At 48.0% G+C, this 21,840-nt stretch overlaps 1 protein-coding gene across 1 annotated transcript in view; it reads right to left on the minus strand.

The window, feature by feature from the left end:
• Positions 1–21,840, minus strand: part of LOC309565582 (uncharacterized protein) — a gene marked incomplete at both ends in the record, with an annotated part of 129,887 nt that overhangs the window by 15,840 nt on the left and 92,207 nt on the right. Inside the window, one exon of the mRNA XM_082270536.1 lies at positions 17,572–17,662. Within this exon, the coding sequence (XP_082126662.1) occupies positions 17,572–17,662 (91 nt within the window). The remainder of the gene's footprint in view (positions 1–17,571; positions 17,663–21,840) is intronic.

Here is a 21,840-nt window from a genome sequence, read left to right on the forward strand (position 1 = left end):
CCACCCCAAACTCGGTCATCCATGTCTTTATGGACCTTGCTTTGTGCACTGGTCCAAATCATCTTGTGGAGGGGGGATTTTTGGTGTTGGGTTGTTTTTCAGGGGTTAACACCATCTGATCTTACCCGATCTAACAAATATCTTCCAAAATAGCTAACTGTTTGGTCAATTTTTTGATAAGGGGAGGGGGCTGATGAAGGGTTAGCCCCCCCCCCCCAGCAAATAAATGTTAATATTGCTTCTTCTGTGTGAGATCTAACACAACCAACAATTGATCTAACCTGATTTAACAAAGATCTAACGAACTGCAAAAGTTTTATTCAAAATTTTTGATTTGGGGGGGCTAACCCGGCTGAAGTGTTGTACTGTCTTAGCAGCCCTGGACACACTCCTAAACCTTGTGGACGGCCTTCCCAGAAGAGTTGAAGCTGTTATAGCTGCAAAGGGTGTGCCAACTCAATACGGACTAAGACTGGGATGCCATCAAAGTTCATGTGTGTGTAAAGGCAGGCGTCCCAATACTTTTGGTAATATAGTGTATCAAAGTTGCAAAACTGGTATCAGGCATTAAGATTTGTTTTACCTTCATCCTGAAGGGGTTAAATACGGTGGCATATCCTCCATAGGGGCAGTGTGTGTGATGCATACGGGCCCCGAGGGGAGTGGGGCAGTCAGACACTGCACCCATGAATGTGATTCCAACATGCCTGAGGTGCTGCAGTTGCGCCTGCCAATGCCCGCTACGCTGTAATAGGATTCTTGTGTGACTCACGCTCACAGATCCTGTTGCTGTCTGGGAGGTGCAGGCGGGCGCTGGCGGTGTGCTGATGTTCACCTATGCACTGGTGGCAGGAGCCAGGGAAGGAGGAAATTTCCCATGCCCTGGGGGGATTGTACTGGGGGCAGACTGTCCTGGGGGAGGGGGTTTTACAGGTGGGCAGAATGTCTGTCTCAAAAAAAGACCCATCTAGACTATAACCAGCTTATCATTGTAATTATACACTACAGACTCCTGTACTATATACACTGTATTTTACATTAAACACTCCTCCACTATTTATTTCAGGTACTTATATAGCACCCTCAATTTACGCAGCGCTTTACATATCTATTTTACATTCGCATCAGTCCCTGCCCTCAAGAAGCTTACAATCTAAGATCCCTAACTCACATTCATACATACATAGTAGGGCCAATTTTATACAGGATCCAATTTACCTACCAGCATGTCTTTGGAGTGTGGGAGGAAACCGGAGTACCCGGAGGAAACCCACACAGGTACAGGGAGAACATGCAAACTCCAGGCAGGTAGTGTCTTGGTTGGGATTCAAACCAGTGACCCTTTTGCTGCGATGCGAAAGTGCTAACCACTACACCACTGTGCCACCCAATACTGTATACAATATATTGTACATTACATATTTCTGACCAGTGGTGGCTGGTGCTCCATGGGCCGGGGGGGGGGGGGGGGCACAGATGGACCTGACCACGGACCACACCAGCTCCAGCCCGCACCGCACACCGCACATCATACCCCCCTCCCCGGTCACCGGCTCACTCACCCTGTGCTGCCCCTGAACTGACATGTGGAGGCATTGGCGGCTTCCCCCTCTGTCTCCTCCGTTTCCCCCTTTGTTGGTCAGGCTTCCTCTTCCTTCTCCTTTCGGCCAATCGGGAAACGGGTCTCAGGACCCGCTTCCTGACTGGCCAGGAGGAGGATCCATTTGATAATAGCGAATATTCAATCGCTTTTGTCACACAACTGTGTGGGCTCTGCGCCCCGAGTCCACCCTTTTTTGAAGCCTATTAGAGCCTCTGGCTCTAAGCACGTGCTTAAAAAAAAAAAAATCCCCCATTGGAATCCATGCGTCCGGCGTCCTGCATGTAGATTAGGGGGCCGGATGCATGGATAGGTGGGGCCCCTGCACCACTAATAGATGGGCCGCCACTGCTTCTGGCCATAGTGTTTATTGTCCCAACTGTTGCTGGCTGCCCTTACAATTCCCTTACTATTTTAGTGATGTTCTTCTATATTGTCGGCTTAGACAAAATGTTAGCTCTCTGTCTACATTCAGTGTGCAAAAAAAAATCAAATGTAATGGAAGAGCTTTTTTTTTTTTTTTTTTTGACCATGCTGAGGTTTATTCATGTCTGTGAGACTCTTACTCTTGTGGCACAGCAATTGAAGCATATTTTATGAGTGCTTTTGTTTTAACAGTGCCCCTTTAAGTCGCTCTGCCTGTTAACGCAATTTGGCCACACCCACTGTTTGCCTTGTCTTGCTATGCATTACTGCTCTACTTAGGGTGCCCAAAGGTGCTCCAGGCCTTTTACAATCCTAGCAACAGCCCTGGCACAGTGAAAACCATGTCCACTCATCTCCACGGCGCACTAAGCACACCACTTTTTTTTTGGGGGGCTCTTTACCATGTGCCCAGCTGTGTCCAATCACAGCTGGTCACATAGAAAATAGGAAGTGCCGTTGATTGGCTTTCGTCAGTTGGTGCCTGACAGGCATGAGTAGACCTGGATGGAAATGTTATATAGCAGAAAGTGAAAAATATTGTTTTTTTTTTTTCAGAATTGTCGCTCTTTTTTTGTTTATAGCGCAAAAAATAAAAAAAATCGCAGAGGTGATCAAATACCACCAAAAGAAAGCTCTATTTGTGGCGAAAAAAGTACATCCATTTTATTTGGGTACAGCGTCGCACGACCGCGCAATTGTCCGTTAAAATAACGCAGTGACGAATCGCAAAATATGGCCTGGTCATTAAGGGGACAAATCCTTCCGGTCCAGGGGTGGTTAAAAAGAGTAAATTGATAATAAATGGCTTCAGCCAAACACTAACCATGAGGCTGCATTCACATGTCAGCGTATTGACCGCGGGCAGAATCGCCGCGATTCCGCCCGCGATCCGGAAATCATTGCAAATTGCGGGACGCCTGTGCGTTGCCCGTGATTTGCAATAGCACCCCAAACGCTGTGCGATGTTGCCGCGATTGTGGTAACATCGCGCAAAAAAAAAAAATCGCGGGACGCATTACGCTCCAAAAAAGTACAAGAGCTTCTTTGGAGCGTAATGCGTCCCGCGATTTTTTTTGGCGCGATGTTACCGCGATTCAGCAGGCGGAAATCGCGGCAACATCGCACAGCGTTTGGGGTGCTGTTGCAAATCACAGGCAAAGCACAGGCGTCCCGCAATTTGCAATGATTTCCGGATTGCGGGCGGAATCGCGGCGATTCTGCCCGCGATCAATACGCTGACATGTGAATGCAGCCTCAGTGAAAGAAAAGTTTTTGTGTTCTCATTCATATTCTCTGAAAAATAGCCAAGAAATCATAAATTCTGCCAGGGTGTCTAAACTTATGAGCACAACTGTATATGTACAAAAATAGATTGCGCCATAAATGTGACCCATTGCTGTAGATAACTGGGCACAATTGTGCAATTCTGCAAACAAATAAATATGCCAATAAACACTTGGCGAAGAGTCATGTGATGCAATAAAAAGGTGTCACATGTAGGTGTGCGTTTAGTAAAGAAGGTAATATATAGAGAATAACCCGCAGTGTTAGGGAACTGGGGGGCAGTTATGTTTGGGCCACCTGACTTTATGGATCGGGGACAGTTCTAACCCAGTCCTTACTATGCCATAGAAAAGAAGTACTGCATAAAGCAATGCTTCCCAGCCTCAGTCCTCAAGTCCCCAGTCCTCAATCCTCATTTTGATCTAATCACTTCGATACTTTCAATTAAAACAAGCATGCAGTAATGATGACAGATCTCCCAACCTGTACGCTCATTCCAGGTCCATGGCATCACAGCCAGATAATCAGCATTTTCAGAAGGTCAGCTATGGCCAGTGGCGGGACCAGGTACAGGGGGAACGTGCCACATTGTACTCCACCCCCCACCCCCACCATTATTATTATATGTCAGCAAGATTCCTCTCCTCCCAAAAAAAATCAAGCACTAATCTGCATGCTTATCCCTTAAGCATAAATTTCCCCTCCTAACTGTACAAATCTACCCCCCTGCTGAAATCCCCCCCCCCCCTCCCCCAACCCCCAGCTCAGTTCCTCTCATCTCATTCTGCATATGCTCCCAGCACAATTCCCCCCCTCAAAAAAAAATCCTCCTCCCTAGCATGAATCCTCTACCCCTCAAATTTCCTCTCCAAGCACAAATCCTTATCCTCCTACTCTAAATTTCCCCTCTCAGCACAAATTCCCCTCCCTAAATCCTTCATCCTAGCACAAATCCCCCCCCCCCCCATAAAAATTCCCTCCTCCCACAAATGTACACAAGAAATCCCTACTAGCACAAATCCCCCTCCCCAAAAAAAATTCCCCTCCTAGCACAAATCCCCCCCCTTACCATTTTACCTTTTCTAGCACAAATCCCCCCTCCCAGCACAAATTCCCGTCCCTAAATCCTTCATCCTAGCACAAATCCCCCCCCCCATAAAAAAATTCCCTCCTCCCACAAATGTCCACAAGAAATCCCTACTAGCACAAATCCCCTCCCCAAAAAAATTCCCTCCTAGCAAAAATCCCTTCCCCCTTACCATTTTACCTTTTCTAGCACAAATCCCCCCTCCCAGCACAAATTCCCGTCCCTAAATCCTTCATCCTAGCACAAACCCCCCCCCCCCTATAAAACAAAATTCCCTCCTCCCACAAATGTCCACAAGAAATCCCTACTAGCACAAATCCCCTCCCCAAAAAAATTCCCCTCCTAGCACAAATCCCTTCCCCCTTACCATTTTACCTTTTCTAGCACAAATCCCCCCTCCCAGCACAAATTCCCCTCCCCAAATCTTTCATCCTAACACAAATCCCCCCTCCATAAAAAAATTCCCTCCTCCCACAAATGTCCATAAGACATCCCTACTAGCACAAACCCCCCTCCCCAAAAAAATTCCCCTCCTAGTAAAAATCCCCTCCCCCTTACCATTTTACATTTTCTATCACAAATCCCCCCTCCTAGCACAAATCCCCCCTCCTCCCCTGTCCCTCCTCTCATAACAGCTCACCCCCCCCCAAATGATCACTCCAAGCACACCTCAGCAAATTTCCCCTCCTAGCACAATTCTTACCTCCTGCCGCCCCACAAATTTCCCCTCCTAACACAAATCCCCTGCCGCAATTTCCTTGTGGTGCCCCCGCACCTCACATGATAGCACAGTGCCCAGGGCTGCAGACCCTCCTGCCCACCCCTTGTCCCGGCCCTGGCAATGCCTGGCAGCCTGGGAAGTTCTGTCTAGCTGTACAAGGAAAGGTTACATAAAATGCAATGTTCATGGATTACAATGCACAATCCTGGTTTTGGCCGTCACTTACCACCCCTGAATTTCCCAGCATGGCGCACATAGCAAGGAGGACCGGGTACATTATAACCCTGCTGCTTGCAGCGTCTGCAGTCTGAGGACTGAATGGGATAGGAAGAGTTACACAGCCGGTAACCAGCAGCCAAACCTTCAGGAAATCATTGTGCCAACGTCATATGATGAGATTTTCATAAGCTGCTGATATGGCATGATACCAGATCTCTGCACAGGTAAGATTCTATTCTCACTCTGCCAACTAAGTCTTGCTGTTCAGTCCCCTACCTGGTAACAATAAAAACATGGTTGTGGCCCTCAGAGCTTAGCACCAATCATATACATCATTACACAGGGCTGGAAAAGTGGTCATTCGAACCCAAAAACAAAATTTATTATATTGCAGCTTATCAAACCCTTAGATGTGATGGCTGCATTAGTTTTCATTTTTAGCTTTTTTTTCCCATTTATCAGATAATCTGGCCAGTAAGGGTTTATTTGCGCTTACTTCAACTTTAACACAAATGAAAGCGCCTACATGAATTTTTTATGTGTTTGTGATGCTTCGGTGATGCTTTTTTGAAGCTTTAATGTAGCTTGGCAAACGCCCTGTGTGTGCTGATCTTATATTTGTTTTAAAGGGCCCAGTAGAACACCAGCTCAGTAGTACCCCCACTCAGCAGATCCCCAGCTCATTAGTGACCCTGTTCAGCAGATCTCTAACTTATTAGTACTCTCATGAAGCAAATCCCCTGCTCAGTAATACCCCCAGCTTTGCTGATGCCCCACTCAGTAATACCCCCAGCTCTGCTGATGCCCCGCTCAGTAATACCCCCAGCTTTGCTGATGCCCCACTCAGTAATACCCCCAGCTCTGCTGATGCCCCGCTCAGTAATACCCCCAGCTCTGCTGATGCCCCACTCAGTAATACCCCCAGCTCTGCTGATGCCCCGCTCAGTAATACCCCCAACTTTGCTGATGCCCCACTCAGTAGTAACCCCAGCTCTGCTGATGCCCCACTCAGTAGTATCCCCAGCTCTACTGATGTCCCGCTCAGTAGTACCCCCAGCTCTGCTGATGCCCGCTCAGTAGTACCCCTAGCTCTGCTGATGCCCCACTCAGTAGTACCCCCAGCTCTGCTGATGCCCCACTCAGTAGTACCCCCGGCTCTGCTGATGCCCCACTCAGTAATATTCCCAGCTCTGCTGATGCCAAACTCAGTAGTAGCGCCAGCTCTGCTGATGCCCTATTCAGTAGTACCCCCAGCTCTGCTGATGCCCCACTCAGTAGTACCCCCAGCTCTGCTGATGCCCCACTCAGTATTTACCCCAGCTCTGCTGATGCCCCACTCAGTAGTACCCCCAGCTCTGTTGATGCCCCACTTAGTAGTACCCCCAGGTTTGCCGATTCCACACTCAGTATTAACCCCCAGCTCTGCTAATGCCCTACTCAATAGTAACCCCAGCTCTGCTGATGCCCCACTCAGTAGTACCCCCAGCTTTCCAGCTTTGCAGATTCCCCATTCAGTAGTAACCCCCAGCTCTTCTGATCCTCTGCTTTGCTGATCCTCCTCTCTCTCTGGTCCCCACTCACCTCCCGCAATATTTCTCCCATGCTGCGCACAACGTGTGACATTGCTAGTCTCTCCTGCTCCGGTCCCCCAGCTCTGCTGATCCTCTGCCGCTCAGTCCTCTCTCTCCCCCGCTCACCTTCTCCTATAGTGTTCCCTTGTTGCACACCAGATGTGACGTCTGCACCAGACACTTCCAGAATATATGTACAGTACACATGAACCTGAAGTGACTGCTGTTGGGGGATTTATTGTTGCTGTCTGGTGATTTATTGCTGCTGCTGGGAGATTTATTGATGTTTGTGGGGTTTTTTTTGTTGCTGATGAGTGATTTATTTTTGCTGCTGGTGGATTGATTGTTACTACAAGGGATTTATTGTTGCCGCTAGGGGATTTATTGCTGCTAATGAGTGATTTGTTGTTGCTGCTGGGGAATTATTTGATACTGCTGGGGGATTTATTGTTCCCGCTAGGGGTTTATTGATGCTGGCCGAGAAATCTATTGTTGCTGCTAGGGAATCTATTCATTAAAAATGAGTGGTCTATGAGGTGGGAAGTGGTTGAGATAAGGGGCGGTGCAGGGAGGTGGGAAGGGGGAGAGGCAAGGGTTTGTACACAGGTCAGTGGGGGTGAAGGGGTCAGAGCTGATGCAGCTGCATGGAGAGATGGAGAGTTTAGCTGTTGTGGGGGAAGGGCTAAGAGTTGGCTGCAGAGATAATCTGTGAGAGAAGGGTGCAGAGGGGAGCTATGGATGTGGGGGCAGAAGTGTCCTCTGTGCATAGCAAAACCTCTGAACCCTGTACTTTATGCCTAACACCCTCCTGTATATTATGTAGTCCTGTGCCCAGCGCTCTGTGTATTATGCAGTTCTGTGCCCAGCACTCTGTGTATTATGTGATCCTGTGCCCGGTATTCTGTGTATTATGCAGTCCTATGCCCAGCGCTCTGTGTATTATGCAGTCCTGTGATCAGCGCTCTGTGTATTATGCAGTCCTATGCCCAGCGCTCTGTGTATTATGCAGTCCTGTGGCCAGCTCTCTGTGTATTATAAAGTCCTGTGCCCAACGTTCTGTGTATTATTAAGTCCTGTGCCCAGCGCTCTGTGTATTATGTAGTCCTGTGCCCAGTGCTCTGTGTATTATGCGATCCTATGCCAAGCGCTCTGTGTTTTATGTAGTCCTGTGCCCAGCGCTCTGTGTATTATTGAGTCCTGTGCCCAGCGCTCTGTGTATTATGTAGTCCTGTGCCCAGTGCTCTATGTATTATGTAGTCTTGTGCCCAGAGCTCTGTGTATTTTACAGTCCGGTGCCCAGCACTCTGTGTATTATGCAGTCCTGTGCCAAGCACTATCTGTAATATGCAGTCTTGTGCCCAGAGCTCTGTGTATTTTACAGTCCGGTGCCCAGCGCTCTGTGTATTATGCAGTCCTGGGCCAAGCACTATGTGTAATATACAGTCTTGTGCCCAGAGCCAGGGGCGTAACTACAGGGGTTGCAATTGCAACCAGGCCCCATGCTCCAGGGGGCCTGTGCGGCTCCCCTGTACACCTGGATAGGAGGGGCGGCGGGTGCTGCATGTAGAGAAATCACCATCCGCCTTCTTCCTCCTGTAGCTGCAGGAGGAAAATGGAGGAGATTGTTTCATCTGCATGCTGCCCCCACCACTCCTCCTATCCAGTTCACTTGTGTTCTGCTGTCTCTGGGCCCCTGTGTGCCCCCCCCCCCCCCCACTGTGCTCCCTTTCCCTCTCCTGCTGGCTGCTGCAGGGGATGTGTCACAATAGAAAACCAGGAAGGGGTTGGTAAATATGGAATTTACCAGCTCCTTCCTTTTCAGAATGGACAGAGTCATAGTCAGTGACATTGTAAAAAAATAAAATAAAATGATAAACAATGATACAATTAAAATACCAAAAAAATAAAAACTACTGACACCAGTGGGTGAACTTCCAGGATCGCAAAGGTCTCACTTGCAACCGGGCCCTGGCATTCCACCACCGTGTGGAGGCCTTAAGATGGCAGGAATGGAGCCCACTGCAGAACTTGTGAAAGGGTCCCGCTGCAGGACCATAATAAAGGGCCCCACAACGAGAGTAAAGGGCCCCAGGATCAGTGGGAAGAGCCCCAGGCTTGAAGGGAAGGGCCCCGGCCAGGGGTCCTGAGGGCCCTTCATGCTTTCTTGCACCGGGGCCCTGAAGGTTCTAGTTACGCCTCTGCCCAGAGCTCTGTGTATTTTACAGTCCAGTGCCCAGTGCTCTGTATATTATGTAGTCCTGTGCCCAGCACTATGTGTAATATGGAGTCCTGTGCCCAGCACTATGTGTAATATGCAGTCCTGTGCCCAGCACCATGTGTAATATGCAGTCCTGTGCCGAGCACTATGTGTAATATGCAGTCCTGTGCCCAGCACCATGTGTAATATGCAGTCCTGTGCCCAGCACCATGTGTATTATGCAGTCCTATGGCATTTTCCATTAAACAAAGCAGAGTGAATTTGCCTTTAGTAAATAAACCCCGATGTTTACTTTCAGCAGGCGCAGTTATCTCTGAGTTGTTGCAGTTCACAGGTTTTCACTCTTCTCTACTCCTATCAGAAAAAAAAAAAAAAACAAAAGCTTGGCTTTACATACACTTTATTCCTAAGGCCCCTTTCACATTTTTGTGACCTAAAAGTGGTGCGACTTTGACACGACTTCGACGCAACTTAGAGCAATGTCAGTGTAATCCAGAGGTCTATGAACCCCAAGTCGCGTCAAAGTCTGACCAAAGTAGTTCAGGGACTACTTTGAAGTCACACAAATATGAAAGGAACTCACTGGAAATCATGGAGTACGACTTGTCATGCCACTTTGCAGTCCCAATTCGCAGGACAAGTCGCACAAGTGTGAATGGGGCTTAAATTGGCGTAGAATATGTCAAAGAAAGTTGTAAAGAATGATATAAAAAATCTTTGCTGCAGTGTATGCATTTCTGCAGTCATTGCATATAAGAATTTGTTGCAAAGTAAAACACTTGATTGCCATGACAGCCAACCAGGGAACTGGCATTTCAAGAAGTGACAGAGCCATCTTAAGAGCATTAAAGGGCCCCAGGCAATCCAGTGCACTGGGGCCCCGCCTACACAATCACCCACGGGAATAAAAATGAAAATTATCAATAAGGCGATATTTATTGGTACAGCAGTGCCAGGTTAATGACAGCTTCCAAGATGGGCGGCTGGGTCCGGTGAACACACACCGATGGGAGTCAGACTCGACTGTCCTGTGTGTGCCTGTTCCCATGGAGGCAGACAGGCATTCCTGCAGTTTTGGGCTCCCCCTCCATGGGCCAAGTGGCCTGACAGCAGCGCAGGGCCGACAGGCGCTTGCCATCTGCTAATTTTGGCAGCAGGATGCACGCGGGAATCGGGACTAATGCTTGGATGGGGCTGGGTCACTGGGCAGGTGGGGCCCCCCGGGCAAGTGGGGCCCCTGGGCAACTGCCCAGCATGCCCATTCGGTTAGATGGCCCTGGGAAGTGAGGCTGATAGTATTGACAGCTTACATAATTAATCAAGATCTTGTTGTGAAGTATCTTGTAATAAATCAGATTGTACTTTTCTGTCCTGGCCCAATAGAAAAAGGAAAGGAAGTGAGAGCCGGAAGCATTGTGTTTCCTGGGATAAATGAATTGTAGTTGAAACAGATATACAAGATCTGAAGTTCCTTTAGTAAAGTGCTGATTCATCATGAGAAATACACATTAGTATAACCAGTCCAAAAATTCCTTTTTTTTTTTAATTATAGAAATGATGAATGCTGGCCATACACTATACGAAAAATCGGCAGAAATTCGGTCATTTGGACAGTTTGTTGGTTTTTCAGCCAGTTAATGCGCACAAATTATTAATCGGTTGTGAGCCAAAAAACGAAGGACAAGTTTGGAACGATAAATTGAAAGGTTATTGTGTTTCTAGTCCAAACTGTTTGCTATAGGCAAATGTGAAAAAATGAACAAAAAATGGATCCATTTATGTCCATTAAAAAATGTATCGGTCATTACATGACGACACTATCATTTGCTCTCATGGCCGAGTGTTCGGTTTTCAAAAATGAGTTTGAACGATTTTTTGCATAGTGTATGGCCAGCATTAGTCTGGGTAAGATATACAGAATCTACAACATATCTGCAATACATGCACATTTCTCTGTTTTGCATCTTTAAAGCCCCTAACTCCGGCTTTCTATCAACTTTAAATGGTTACTTTGAGCCAAACTGGTGGGGGCATGGCCTATTTTTGCTTTGTCTCTTTATTGCCTGCGTCCCCGTTCCCAATGCCGCCATTTTGAAAACATCTAGGATACTGAATGCTCCGTACAACATTACAGGCATCTCAGGGAAAAACTTTTTTCCCCAGCAAATGACTTAGGCCCCTTTCACACAGGCGATCCGATCCGATCCGCCTGTTCGTTTTTCATGCGGACCTGATCGGATGCTCCATGCATCCTTATGACGCAGCGCCGACACCCGCTGCTATCCGATTCCGATCCTGTCCATGAAATCCGGATGGATGGAAACCCTATTTTCCATCCGTCTGGAGGATCGGATCAGATGGGATTGGATGAAAATGGACAAGCGGTCCATTTTCATCCAATCTCCCCATAGAGGAGAGCGGGGATCTGACAGCTCCGTCTCCGCACACAGCGCGGAGACGGAGCTGTCATCTGCCTGCTCAGCAGGGATCGGCGGATTGATCCCCCGCTGAGCAGAACGGGCTCCGTCGGGCGCACCGCCCATGTGAAAGAGCCCTTAAAGCGGAGTTCCACCTAAAAGTGGAACTTCCACTCATCTGCTTCCCCCCCCCCCTCCAGTGCCACATTTGGCACTTTTCAGGGGGGAGGGGGGAACAGGTAACTGTTTTTGACAGGCACCCTTCCCCACTTCCAGGAGACAGCGCCACAGCGCCGTCCCTCTGAAGTTTTGCCCCCCCCCCCCCCACCGCCGAGCCAATGAGAATGCGCAGCACGCTTCGCGCATGCGCGGTAGGGAACTGGGTGTGAAGCCAAAAGGCTTCATTGCTGGTTTCCCTTAGAGTGAATGGTGGCAGCCAGACCCGGCAGCCGATCCGAAAATCGACTGGGGTGCCGACATCGCGGCTCTCTGGACAGGTAAGTGTCTATTTATTAAAAGTCAGCAGCCACAGTATTTGTAGCTGCTGACTTTAAACTCAACATCACTGAACAGACTGAGGTGTAATCTGGAACTAAACATAATGTCCCAGAGGTGTTCTATTGGATTTAGGTCAGGCGTGGGGGGCCATTCAATGGTATAAATTCTTTTATCCTCCACGAACTGGCTGCATACTCTTGCCACATGAGGCCGGCCATTGTCGTGCACCAGGAAGAACCCAGGACCCACTGGACAATGGGTCCAAGATTTCATCCCAATACCTAATGGCAGTCCGGGTGCCATTGTCTAGCCTGTAGAAGTCTGTGCATCCCTCCATGGATATGCCTTCCCAGACCATCACTGACTCACCTCCAAACTGGTCATGCTGAACGATGTTACAAGTAACATAACATTCTCCATGGCTTCTCCAGACCCTTTCACGTCTGTCACATGTGCTCAGGGTGAACCTGCTCTCATCTGTGAAAAGCACAGGGTGCCAATGGTGGACCTGCCAATTGTAGTGTTCAATGGCAAATGCCAATCAAGCTCCACAGGGCCAGGCAGTGAGCACAGGGCCCACTGAAGGACATCAGGTCCTCAGGCCACCCTCATAAAATCTGTTTCTGATTGTTTGGTCAGAGGCATTCACACCAGTGGGCTGCTGGAGGTCATTTTGTAGGGCTCTGGCAGTGCTCATCCTGTTCCTCCTTGCACAAAGGAGCAGGGCCGGTCCGAGGCGGGTGCACGGGGTGCCTCGCACCCAGGCGCCGCGAGCTGAGGCAGAGGAGGGGCGCCGAAGCTCCAGTGACAGTGTCGGTGTTCTAAAATTTAATACACAGCTGACAGAGAGGAGGCAGCAGGACTGGTTGCTTAGCTGGGAGGAGGCGGGATGGAGAGAAGACATTCTCGGGTCTGAGAGGAGGCGGGACGGATTGCTTAGTTGGGAGGAGACGGGACGGAGGTAGAGAAAAAATGTAATCAGCAAGCTCTGCATTATTACAATTATGCTCGACCTCCGTCCCGCCTCCTCCCAGCTAAGCAGTTCGTCCCGCCTCCGCCCCGCCTCCTCTCAGACCGAGGATGTCTTCTCTCCATCCTGCCTCCTCCCAGCTAAGCACTTCGTCCCGCCTCCGCCCCGCCTCCTCTCAGACCTGAGGATGTCTTCTCTGCATACCGCCTCCTCCCAGCTAAGAACTTCGTCCCGCCTCCGCCCCGCCTCCTCTTCGTCCTGTCTCCTCTCAGCTAAGTAATCAGCAGTCCCGCCTCCTGTCCTCTCTGTCAGCAGTGATGTAATGGCGCCGGCGGGGCGCCATTTTTAAATCTAAAGTAAACTGCAGTGGCCCAGCAGTGGCGCGTGCCTCTCATCATGGCCAGGTAAGACCCCTCCACAGCTTCTGACCACCTCCCCCTGTAGCATGCCCGCAGCCTCAGACGTCTCCCCCCCCCTGTACCATGTCCGCAGCCTCAGATATCTCCCCCCTGTTCCATGTCCGCAGCCTCAGATATCTCCCCCCTGTACCATGTCTGCAGCCTCAGACGTCTCCCCCCCCCCCCTGTACCATGTCCGCAGCCTCAGACGTCTCCCCCCCCCTGTACCATGTCCGCAGCCTCAGACGTCTCCCCCCCCCCTGTACCATGTCCGCAGCCTCAGACGTCTGCCCCTGTACCATGCCTGCAGCCTCAGACGTCTCCCCCTGTACCATGTCCGCAGCCTCAGACGTCTCCCCCCCTGTACCATGTCCGCAGCCTCAGACATCTCCCCCTGTACCATGCCTGCAGCCTCAGACGTCTCCCCCTGTACCATGTCCGCAGCCTCAGACGTCTCCCCCCCCCTGTACCATGTCCGCAGCCTCAGACATCTCCCCCCTGTACCATGTCTGCAGCCTCAGACATCTCCCCCACTGTACCATGCCCGCAGCCTCAGACATCTCCCCCCTGTACCATGCCCGCAGCCTCAGACATCTCCCCCCTGTACCATGCCCGCAGCCTCAGACATCTCCCCCCCTGTACCATGTCCGCAGCCTCAGACATCTCCCCCCTGCACCATGCCCGCAGCCTCAGACATCTCCCCCCCTGTACCATGTCCGCAGCCTCAGACATCTCCCCCCTGCACCATGCCCGCAGCCTCAGACATCTCCCCCCTGTACCATGTCCGCAGCCTCAGACATCTCCCCCCCTGTACCATGCCCGCAGCCTCAGACATCTACCCCCCCCCCCGTACCATGTCCGCAGCCTCAGATATCTCCCCCCTGTTCCATGTCCACAGCCTCAGACATCTCCCCCCTGTACCATGCCCGCAGCCTCAGACATCTCCCCCCTGTACCATGCCCGCAGCCTCAGACATCTCCCCCCTGTACCATGCCCGCAGCCTCAGACATCTCCCCCCTGTACCATGCCCGCAGCCTCAGACATCTCCCCCCCCCCCCTGTACCATGCCCGCAGCCTCAGACATCTCCCCCCTGTACCATGCCCGCAGCCTCAGACATCTCCCCCCTGTACCATGTCCGCAGCCTCAGACATCTCCCCCCTGTTCCATGTCCACAGCCTCAGACATCTCCCCCCTGTACCATGCCTGCAGCCTCAGACATCTCCCCCCTGTACCATGCCTGCAGCCTCAGACATCTCCCCCCTGTACCATGTCCACAGCCTCTAACAATCTCCCCCCCTGTACCATGTCCACAGCCTCTAACCATCTCCCCATGTACCATGTCCACAGCCTCTAACCATCTCCCCCTGTACCATGTCCACAGCCTCTAACCATCTCCCGCTGTACCATGCCCGCAGCCTCAGACATCTCCCCCCTGTACCATGTCCGCAGCCTCAGACATCTCACCCCTGTACCATGCCTGCAGCCTCAGACATCTCACCCCTGTACCATGTCTGCAGCCTCAGACATCTCCCCCCTGTACCATGCCCGCAGCCTCAGACATCTCCCCCACTGTACCATGTCCGCAGCCTCAGACATCTCCCCCCCCCCCCCGTACCATGTCCGAAGCCTCAGACATCTCCCCCCTGTACCATGTCTGCAGCCTCTAACCATCTCCCCCCTGTACCATGTCCACAGCCTCTAACCATCTCACCCCTGTACCATGTCCACAGCCTCTAACCATCTCCCCCTGTACCATGCCCATTTGGTGGGCACTGATAAGGCTGCATTTGGTGGGCACTGGTAGGCTGCATTTGGTTGGCACTGGTAGGCTGCATTTGGTGGGCACTGATGAGGCTGCATTTGGTGGGCACTGATCAGTCTGCATTGATGCATTGATCTCTTGTATCAAGTCTGCAGTCTCTTACCATCTCCTGTTTGGGGGCTCTGTCTAACAGACTCTCTAACAGATGCCCTCTCTGTGTCCATTAGATAGACCCCCCTCCAGTTCCCATTAGAGTACTCTGCTTCTCTTATTGTAATTTGTTTATTGTTAAGAGATCGTGGGAGTGTCCCGCGGTAAGGAAGACGTCTTAGGGGAGCATCTCTGTGTTTGAGCCATTGCCATAGAAACATTTGTAAAGGGGAGGAGTTAGTAAGATGACTACGCCCACGTGGGGGCGCCAGAAAAATTTCTGCACCCAGGCGCCTGTGACCCTAGGATCGGCCCTGCAAAGGAGCAGATACCGGTCCTACTGATGGGTTAAGGATCTTCTACAGCCTTGTCCAGCTTTCCTAGAGTAACTGCCTGTCGCCTGGAATCTCCTCCATGCTCCTGAGACTGTGCTGAGAGACAAAGCAAACCTTCTGGCAATGGCATGTATTAATGTGCTATCCTGGAGGATTTGGACTACCTGTAAATCCTCTATAGGGTCCAGGTATCGCCTCATGCTACCAGTAGTGACACTGACCCTAGCCAAATGCAAAACTAGTGAAAAACAGTCAGACAAGATGGGTAGGTAAAAAAAATGTCAGTGGCTTTCACCTGTAAAATCATTCCTGTTTTGGAGGTTGTCTCATTGTTGCCCATCTAGTGCACCTGTTGTTAATTTCATTAACCCCAAAGCAGATGAAACTGATTAACAACCCCCTCCGCTACTTAACTGACCAGATCAGTTTACCAGGAGTTTAATTGACTTGATGCTACACGCTGATTTAAAAAGTGTTCCTTTATTGTTTTTTTTAGAGCAGTCTATATATATATATATATATATATATATGTATATGTGTGTGTGTGTGTATATATGTATACATGCATATGTGTGTATATATATAGATAGATAGATAGATAGATAGATAGATAGATAGATAGATAGATAGATAGATAGATAGATAGATAGATAGATAGATAGATAGATAGATAGATAGATAGATACACACATGTATATGTGTGTATATATATATATATATATATATATATATATGTACAGTATATATATATATATATATATACTGTACATATATGGTATAGAATAAAATATATACTTTTCATCCCAATTGGAAATATGTACAATTTATTCTATTATTTGTCCTGTTGTAAATGACGCTGAAATTATGATACTGGTACAAAGCATTGCGGTGATTTGCACAATAAATAAAAGCTTTTTGATTTTTTGCAAATTCTATTATATTGAGGCATATTTTATTTAAGACATGCTTTTAATGCAAGGCTAAAAAAAGAATGCTTTAAAAAAAAAAAAAAAAAAAAAAAAACACAATGCAAAAATCATCAGAAAAATAATAGTTAAAGTAAAATAATAAATAATAATAATAATAATAATAATAATAATTATAATAATAATAAATAATAAGTAAATAATAGTTAAAGTTAAAGTTTTTTTTTTTTTTTTTTTACACAAACACTGCTCATTGTAGCAAAATGTTTTTTAGTTTTGCTACTTTGTCTATGAGCATAAAAAAATAAAATCATTTTTGCAAGACAACATTGCCACAATATACTGTAAATAAATAACATTACATTTACTTTATCTTATCTTAAGTAATGAATGGCGATGTTATTGCTGAATAAACAGGTCCAAAGCGGAAATGTAAAAAATTGCTCTGGTCCATAGCGGGGGTATAGGTGTGAGAGCTGAATGGGTTAAGTGACTTCTGCAATGTTTCAGTCTTCTCTATGGCACTGCGATCTTGTTTTGGACAGAGTTGCATCGAACGATAACAGTTTGTTTTGGAGTTTTACAACATTCAGTGCCAGTTCACATTGGTGCGATGTGGGAACCCTGCGAATCCACTGCAGGTTTTCGCATCACACCCGACTCGCAGGCAGTTCATACTGCCATATGCAAACTGCTGGGAGTGTCAATACAAAGTAAATGACATCCCCAGATCAGTTCGCAGATCGCTGTGTGAACTGTCAGTTCGGACATGAATCGGATAGAATAGGTGTGAACACCCATGTCATCCAATTCTGGTGCGGACCAAAAAAAGGGTCCTGTGGGACTGAATTTGCATCGCACAGACATTGCATGTGATTTGCAGAGCAGTGCACTCCGAATGAAATGCGGTGTCTGACAACGATATAGTGTGAACCGGCACTTAACTATTCAGGAGTGTGATACCTTTGAATATATTGGGGTCACTTACCACTGCGGAGAGTCCAAAAACGCTCAGCGCCCAGAGAACCATTCTTAGATTTCTTCTTTCACCAACATTCCCTGGAAATGTCGGATCGGCTCTGCCAAGCATAGAACACAGAATTCAGGGAAAGTCCAGCAAGGAGATCAGACCGCCCCGGAAGGCAAGGAAAAAAGTGTTTTTGTCTCACACCTCTTCCTGACACGGGGCGGTCTAAGGATCCTTCCTGTAAATTGACTTAATTCATAGAATGTGTCCTATGATCTGTCCTGGAATCATTCAGTCCTTTACTGCCACCTGTCAGTAGATATGGGATCTGTCACTACGACCAATTATATCTCTACTAAGTTCCCAACACTGGATTCATGGTAACATGGCCCCTGAGCTGATTGCAGCTCCTGGGGCCCTGCCAGTGGCATTGGATTATTTAGAAGGGTTGGGGTACTGTACACATATATTTGTGCTTTGCTTCTGACATGGGTTTGTGAAATGATTCTGCAGAATATGGAACACAACACTGGACTTTACAATGTAGAATTGACTATTATTATTATTATTATTATTATTAATTTTTTTCAGGATTTATAGCAGTTTGTGCAGTGCTTTACAATATATAAGGAGACAGTAAAATTATAACACATATCTATACAGGAGGAATCATCAGACGGCCCTCCCATATATATATATATATATATATATATATATATATATATACTGTATATATTATATATATATATATATATATATATATATATATATATATATATATATATATGGGCCCTCTGATGATTCCTCCTGTATAGATATGTGTTATAATTTTACTGTCTCCCTATATATTGTAAAGCACTGCACAAACTGCTATAAATCCTGAAAAAAATTAATAATAATAATAATAATAATAATAGTCAATTCTACATTCTAAATTCCAGTGTTTTATATATATATATATATATATATATATATATATATATATATATATACAACTAAAGGGGATAAATATATATATATATATATTTTTTTTATATATGTTGTGTATATATATATGTATATATATGTATATATATATATATATATATATATATATATATATATATATATAAAACACTGGACTTTAGAATGTAGAATTGACTATTATTATTATTATTATTTTTCAGGATTTATAGCAGTTTGTGCAGTGCTTTACAATATATAGGGAGACAGTAAAATTATAACACATATCTATATAGGAGGAATCATCAGAGGGCCCATATATATATATATATATATAAAATATATACAGTATATATATATATATATATATACACACACACAATATACAGTATATATATATTGTACAGTCTTTGTTTATTACTTGGTGGGAAATTATATGGAAACAGAAACAATGTTGTTAGATACAGGGAATGTACACACATATTGTGTAATATTATTTGATAATCTGAAAGTCTGTTATCCTAAATATTTATCTTTTTCTATGGGTGTGTTCACATATGTGCATTTTTATGTTGGTTGATCCTGCCAATCACCTTTTTTCCTTGTTCTAAACTGACCACACAAAGTACAGAAGCTGATCTGTGCTTGCTTGGTCATTTTTCATCCCTTGGCTGGCCATTCACAGGTACAGGACACTGTGCAGACACATAGCGTGCCTATATTGGGTAGTTTGTTCAGTCACCACACCCCCCAACCAATCACAGGCTGCCTCTTGAACACACCCCCCTGCCCATTTACAGCCTGCATCTTTAATATGCCCCCGACTCAAGTATAGCTGGTCTCCTAAACACATTCCCTGCTCAAGCACCGCATACCTCTTGATCACACCCCCTACTCAAGCACTGCCTGCCTTATGATCACACCCCCTGCTCAAGCACTGGCTGTCTATTGAACATACCCCCTGCTAAATTACAACCTGTCTCTTGAACACACCCCCTGCTAAAGCACAGCTTGCCTCTGGCACCCCTTCCCAATCACAGCCTGCCTCTTAAAAACTCCCCCTGTGCAAGCACAGCCTGTCTATTGAACACACCCCCTGTGCAAGCACAGCCTGTCTATTGAACACACCCCCTGTGCAAGCACAGCCTGTCTATTGAACACACCCCCTGTGCAAGCACAGCCTGTCTATTGAACACACCCCCTGTGCAAGCACAGCCTGTCTATTGAACACACCCCCGTGCAAGCACAGCCTGTATTTTGAACACACCCCCTGTGCAAGCACAGCCTGTCTCTTGAACACACCCCCTGTGAAAGCACTGCCTGTCTCTTGAACACACCCCATGTGCAAGCACAGCCTGTCTGTGAACACACCTCCTTTGCAAGCACTGCCTGTCTCGTCGTAAACACACCCTCTGTGCAAGCACAGCCTGTCTCTTTAACACACCCCTGTGCAAGCACTGCCTGTCTCTTTAACACACCCCTGTGCAAGCACTGCCTGTCTCGTGAACACACTCCTGGTACAAGCACAGCCTTTCTCTTGAACACATCCCCTATGCAAGCACTGCCAGTCTCTTGAACACACGCCTTGTAAAAGCACAGCCTTTCTCTTGAACACATCCCCTGTGCAAGCACTGCCTATCTCTTGAAAACACCCCCTGTGCAAGCACAGCCTGTCTCTTGAACATTTGAAAAAAGAGCGCGCATGCTCACTGCGAGCTTGACGCATGCTCTGAAACGCGTTGTGTGCAAATCCCTCTGGTCTTGGTGACGTCAAGCGGCAGACGCTGCATTCCAGCTTGATACGCAGAGATTAGCCAATCCCGGAAGACAACGGCCGGCTTCTTTGTCCTCCGATTCCATTCACCGGCTTCAGTCACCTCTCCTCCCGGACTCTGGACACTGGGCTTTACCACCATTTCCCAGCATCAGATCGAGCCTACCATTATGCACCCCATGTGAGTTCTTATATTTTGTGTGCCTGTTGGATTAAAAACTTACTGCACTTAGAGGCGCTCCGCCTGTTTGATGTTTGTTTCTTGAGCACACCCCCGTGCAAGCACAGCCTTTCTCTTGAACACACCCCCGTGCAAGCACAGCCTTTCTCTTGAACACACCCCCGTGCAAGCACAGCCTTTCTCTTGAACACACCCACTGTGCAAGCACAGCCCATCTCTTGAAAACACCCCCTGTGCAAGCACAGCCTGTCTCTTGAACACACCCCCTGTGCAAGCACAGCCTTTCTCTTGAACACACCCACTGTGCAAGCACAGCCTGTCTCTTGAAAACACCCCCTGTGCAAGCACAGCCTGTCTCTTGAACACACCCCCTGTGCAAGCACAGCCTTTCTCTTGAACACACCCCCTGTGCAAGCACAGCCTATCTCTTGAAAACACTCCCTGTGCAAGCACAGCCTGTGTCTTGAACGCACCCCCTGCTCAAGCACAGCCTATCTCTTGAAAACACCCCTTGTGCAAGCACTGCCTGTCTCTTGAACACACCCCCTGTGCAAGCACAGCCTGTCTCTTGAACACACCCCCTGTGCAAGCACTGCCTGTCTCTTGAACGCACCCCCTGCTCAAGCACAGCCTATCTCTTGAAAACACCCCCTGTGCAAGCACAGCCTGTCTCTTGAACACACCCACTGTGCAAGCACAGCCCATCTCTTGAAAACACCCCCTGTGCAAGCACAGCCTGTCTCTTGAACACACCCCCTGTGCAAGCACAGCCTTTTTCTTGAACACACCCACTGTGCAAGCACAGCCTGTCTCTTGAAAACACCCCCTGTGCAAGCACAGCCTGTCTCTTGAACACACCCCCTGTGCAAGCACAGCCTATCTCTTGAAAACACTCCCTGTGCAAGCACAGCCTGTGTCTTGAACACACCCCCTGTGCAAGCACAGCCTGTCTCTTGAACGCACCCCCTGCTCAAGCACAGCCTATCTCTTGAAAACACCCCCTGTGCAAGCACTGCCTGTTTCTTGAACACACCCCCTGTGCAAGCACAGCCTGTCTCTTGAACACACCCCCTGTGCAAGCACTGCCTGTCTCTTGAACGCACCCCCTGCTCAAGCACAGCCTATCTCTTGAAAACACCCCCTGTGCAAGCACAGCCTATCTCTTGAAAACACCCCCTGTGCAAGCACAGCCTGTGTCTTAAACACACCCCCTGTGCAAGCACAGCCTTTCTCTTGAACACACCCCCTGTGCAAGCACAGCCTATCTCTTGAAAACACCCCCTCTGCAAGTACAGCCTGTGTCTTGAACACACCCCCTGTCGAAGCACAGCCTGTCTCTTGAACACACCCCCTGTGCTAGCACTGCCTGTCTCTTGAACACACCCCCTGTGCA

The sequence above is a fragment of the Pelophylax lessonae genome (genome assembly GCF_965119305.1).
Source record: "Pelophylax lessonae genome assembly, chromosome: 10".
NCBI classification, from domain to species: domain Eukaryota; kingdom Metazoa; phylum Chordata; class Amphibia; order Anura; family Ranidae; genus Pelophylax; species Pelophylax lessonae.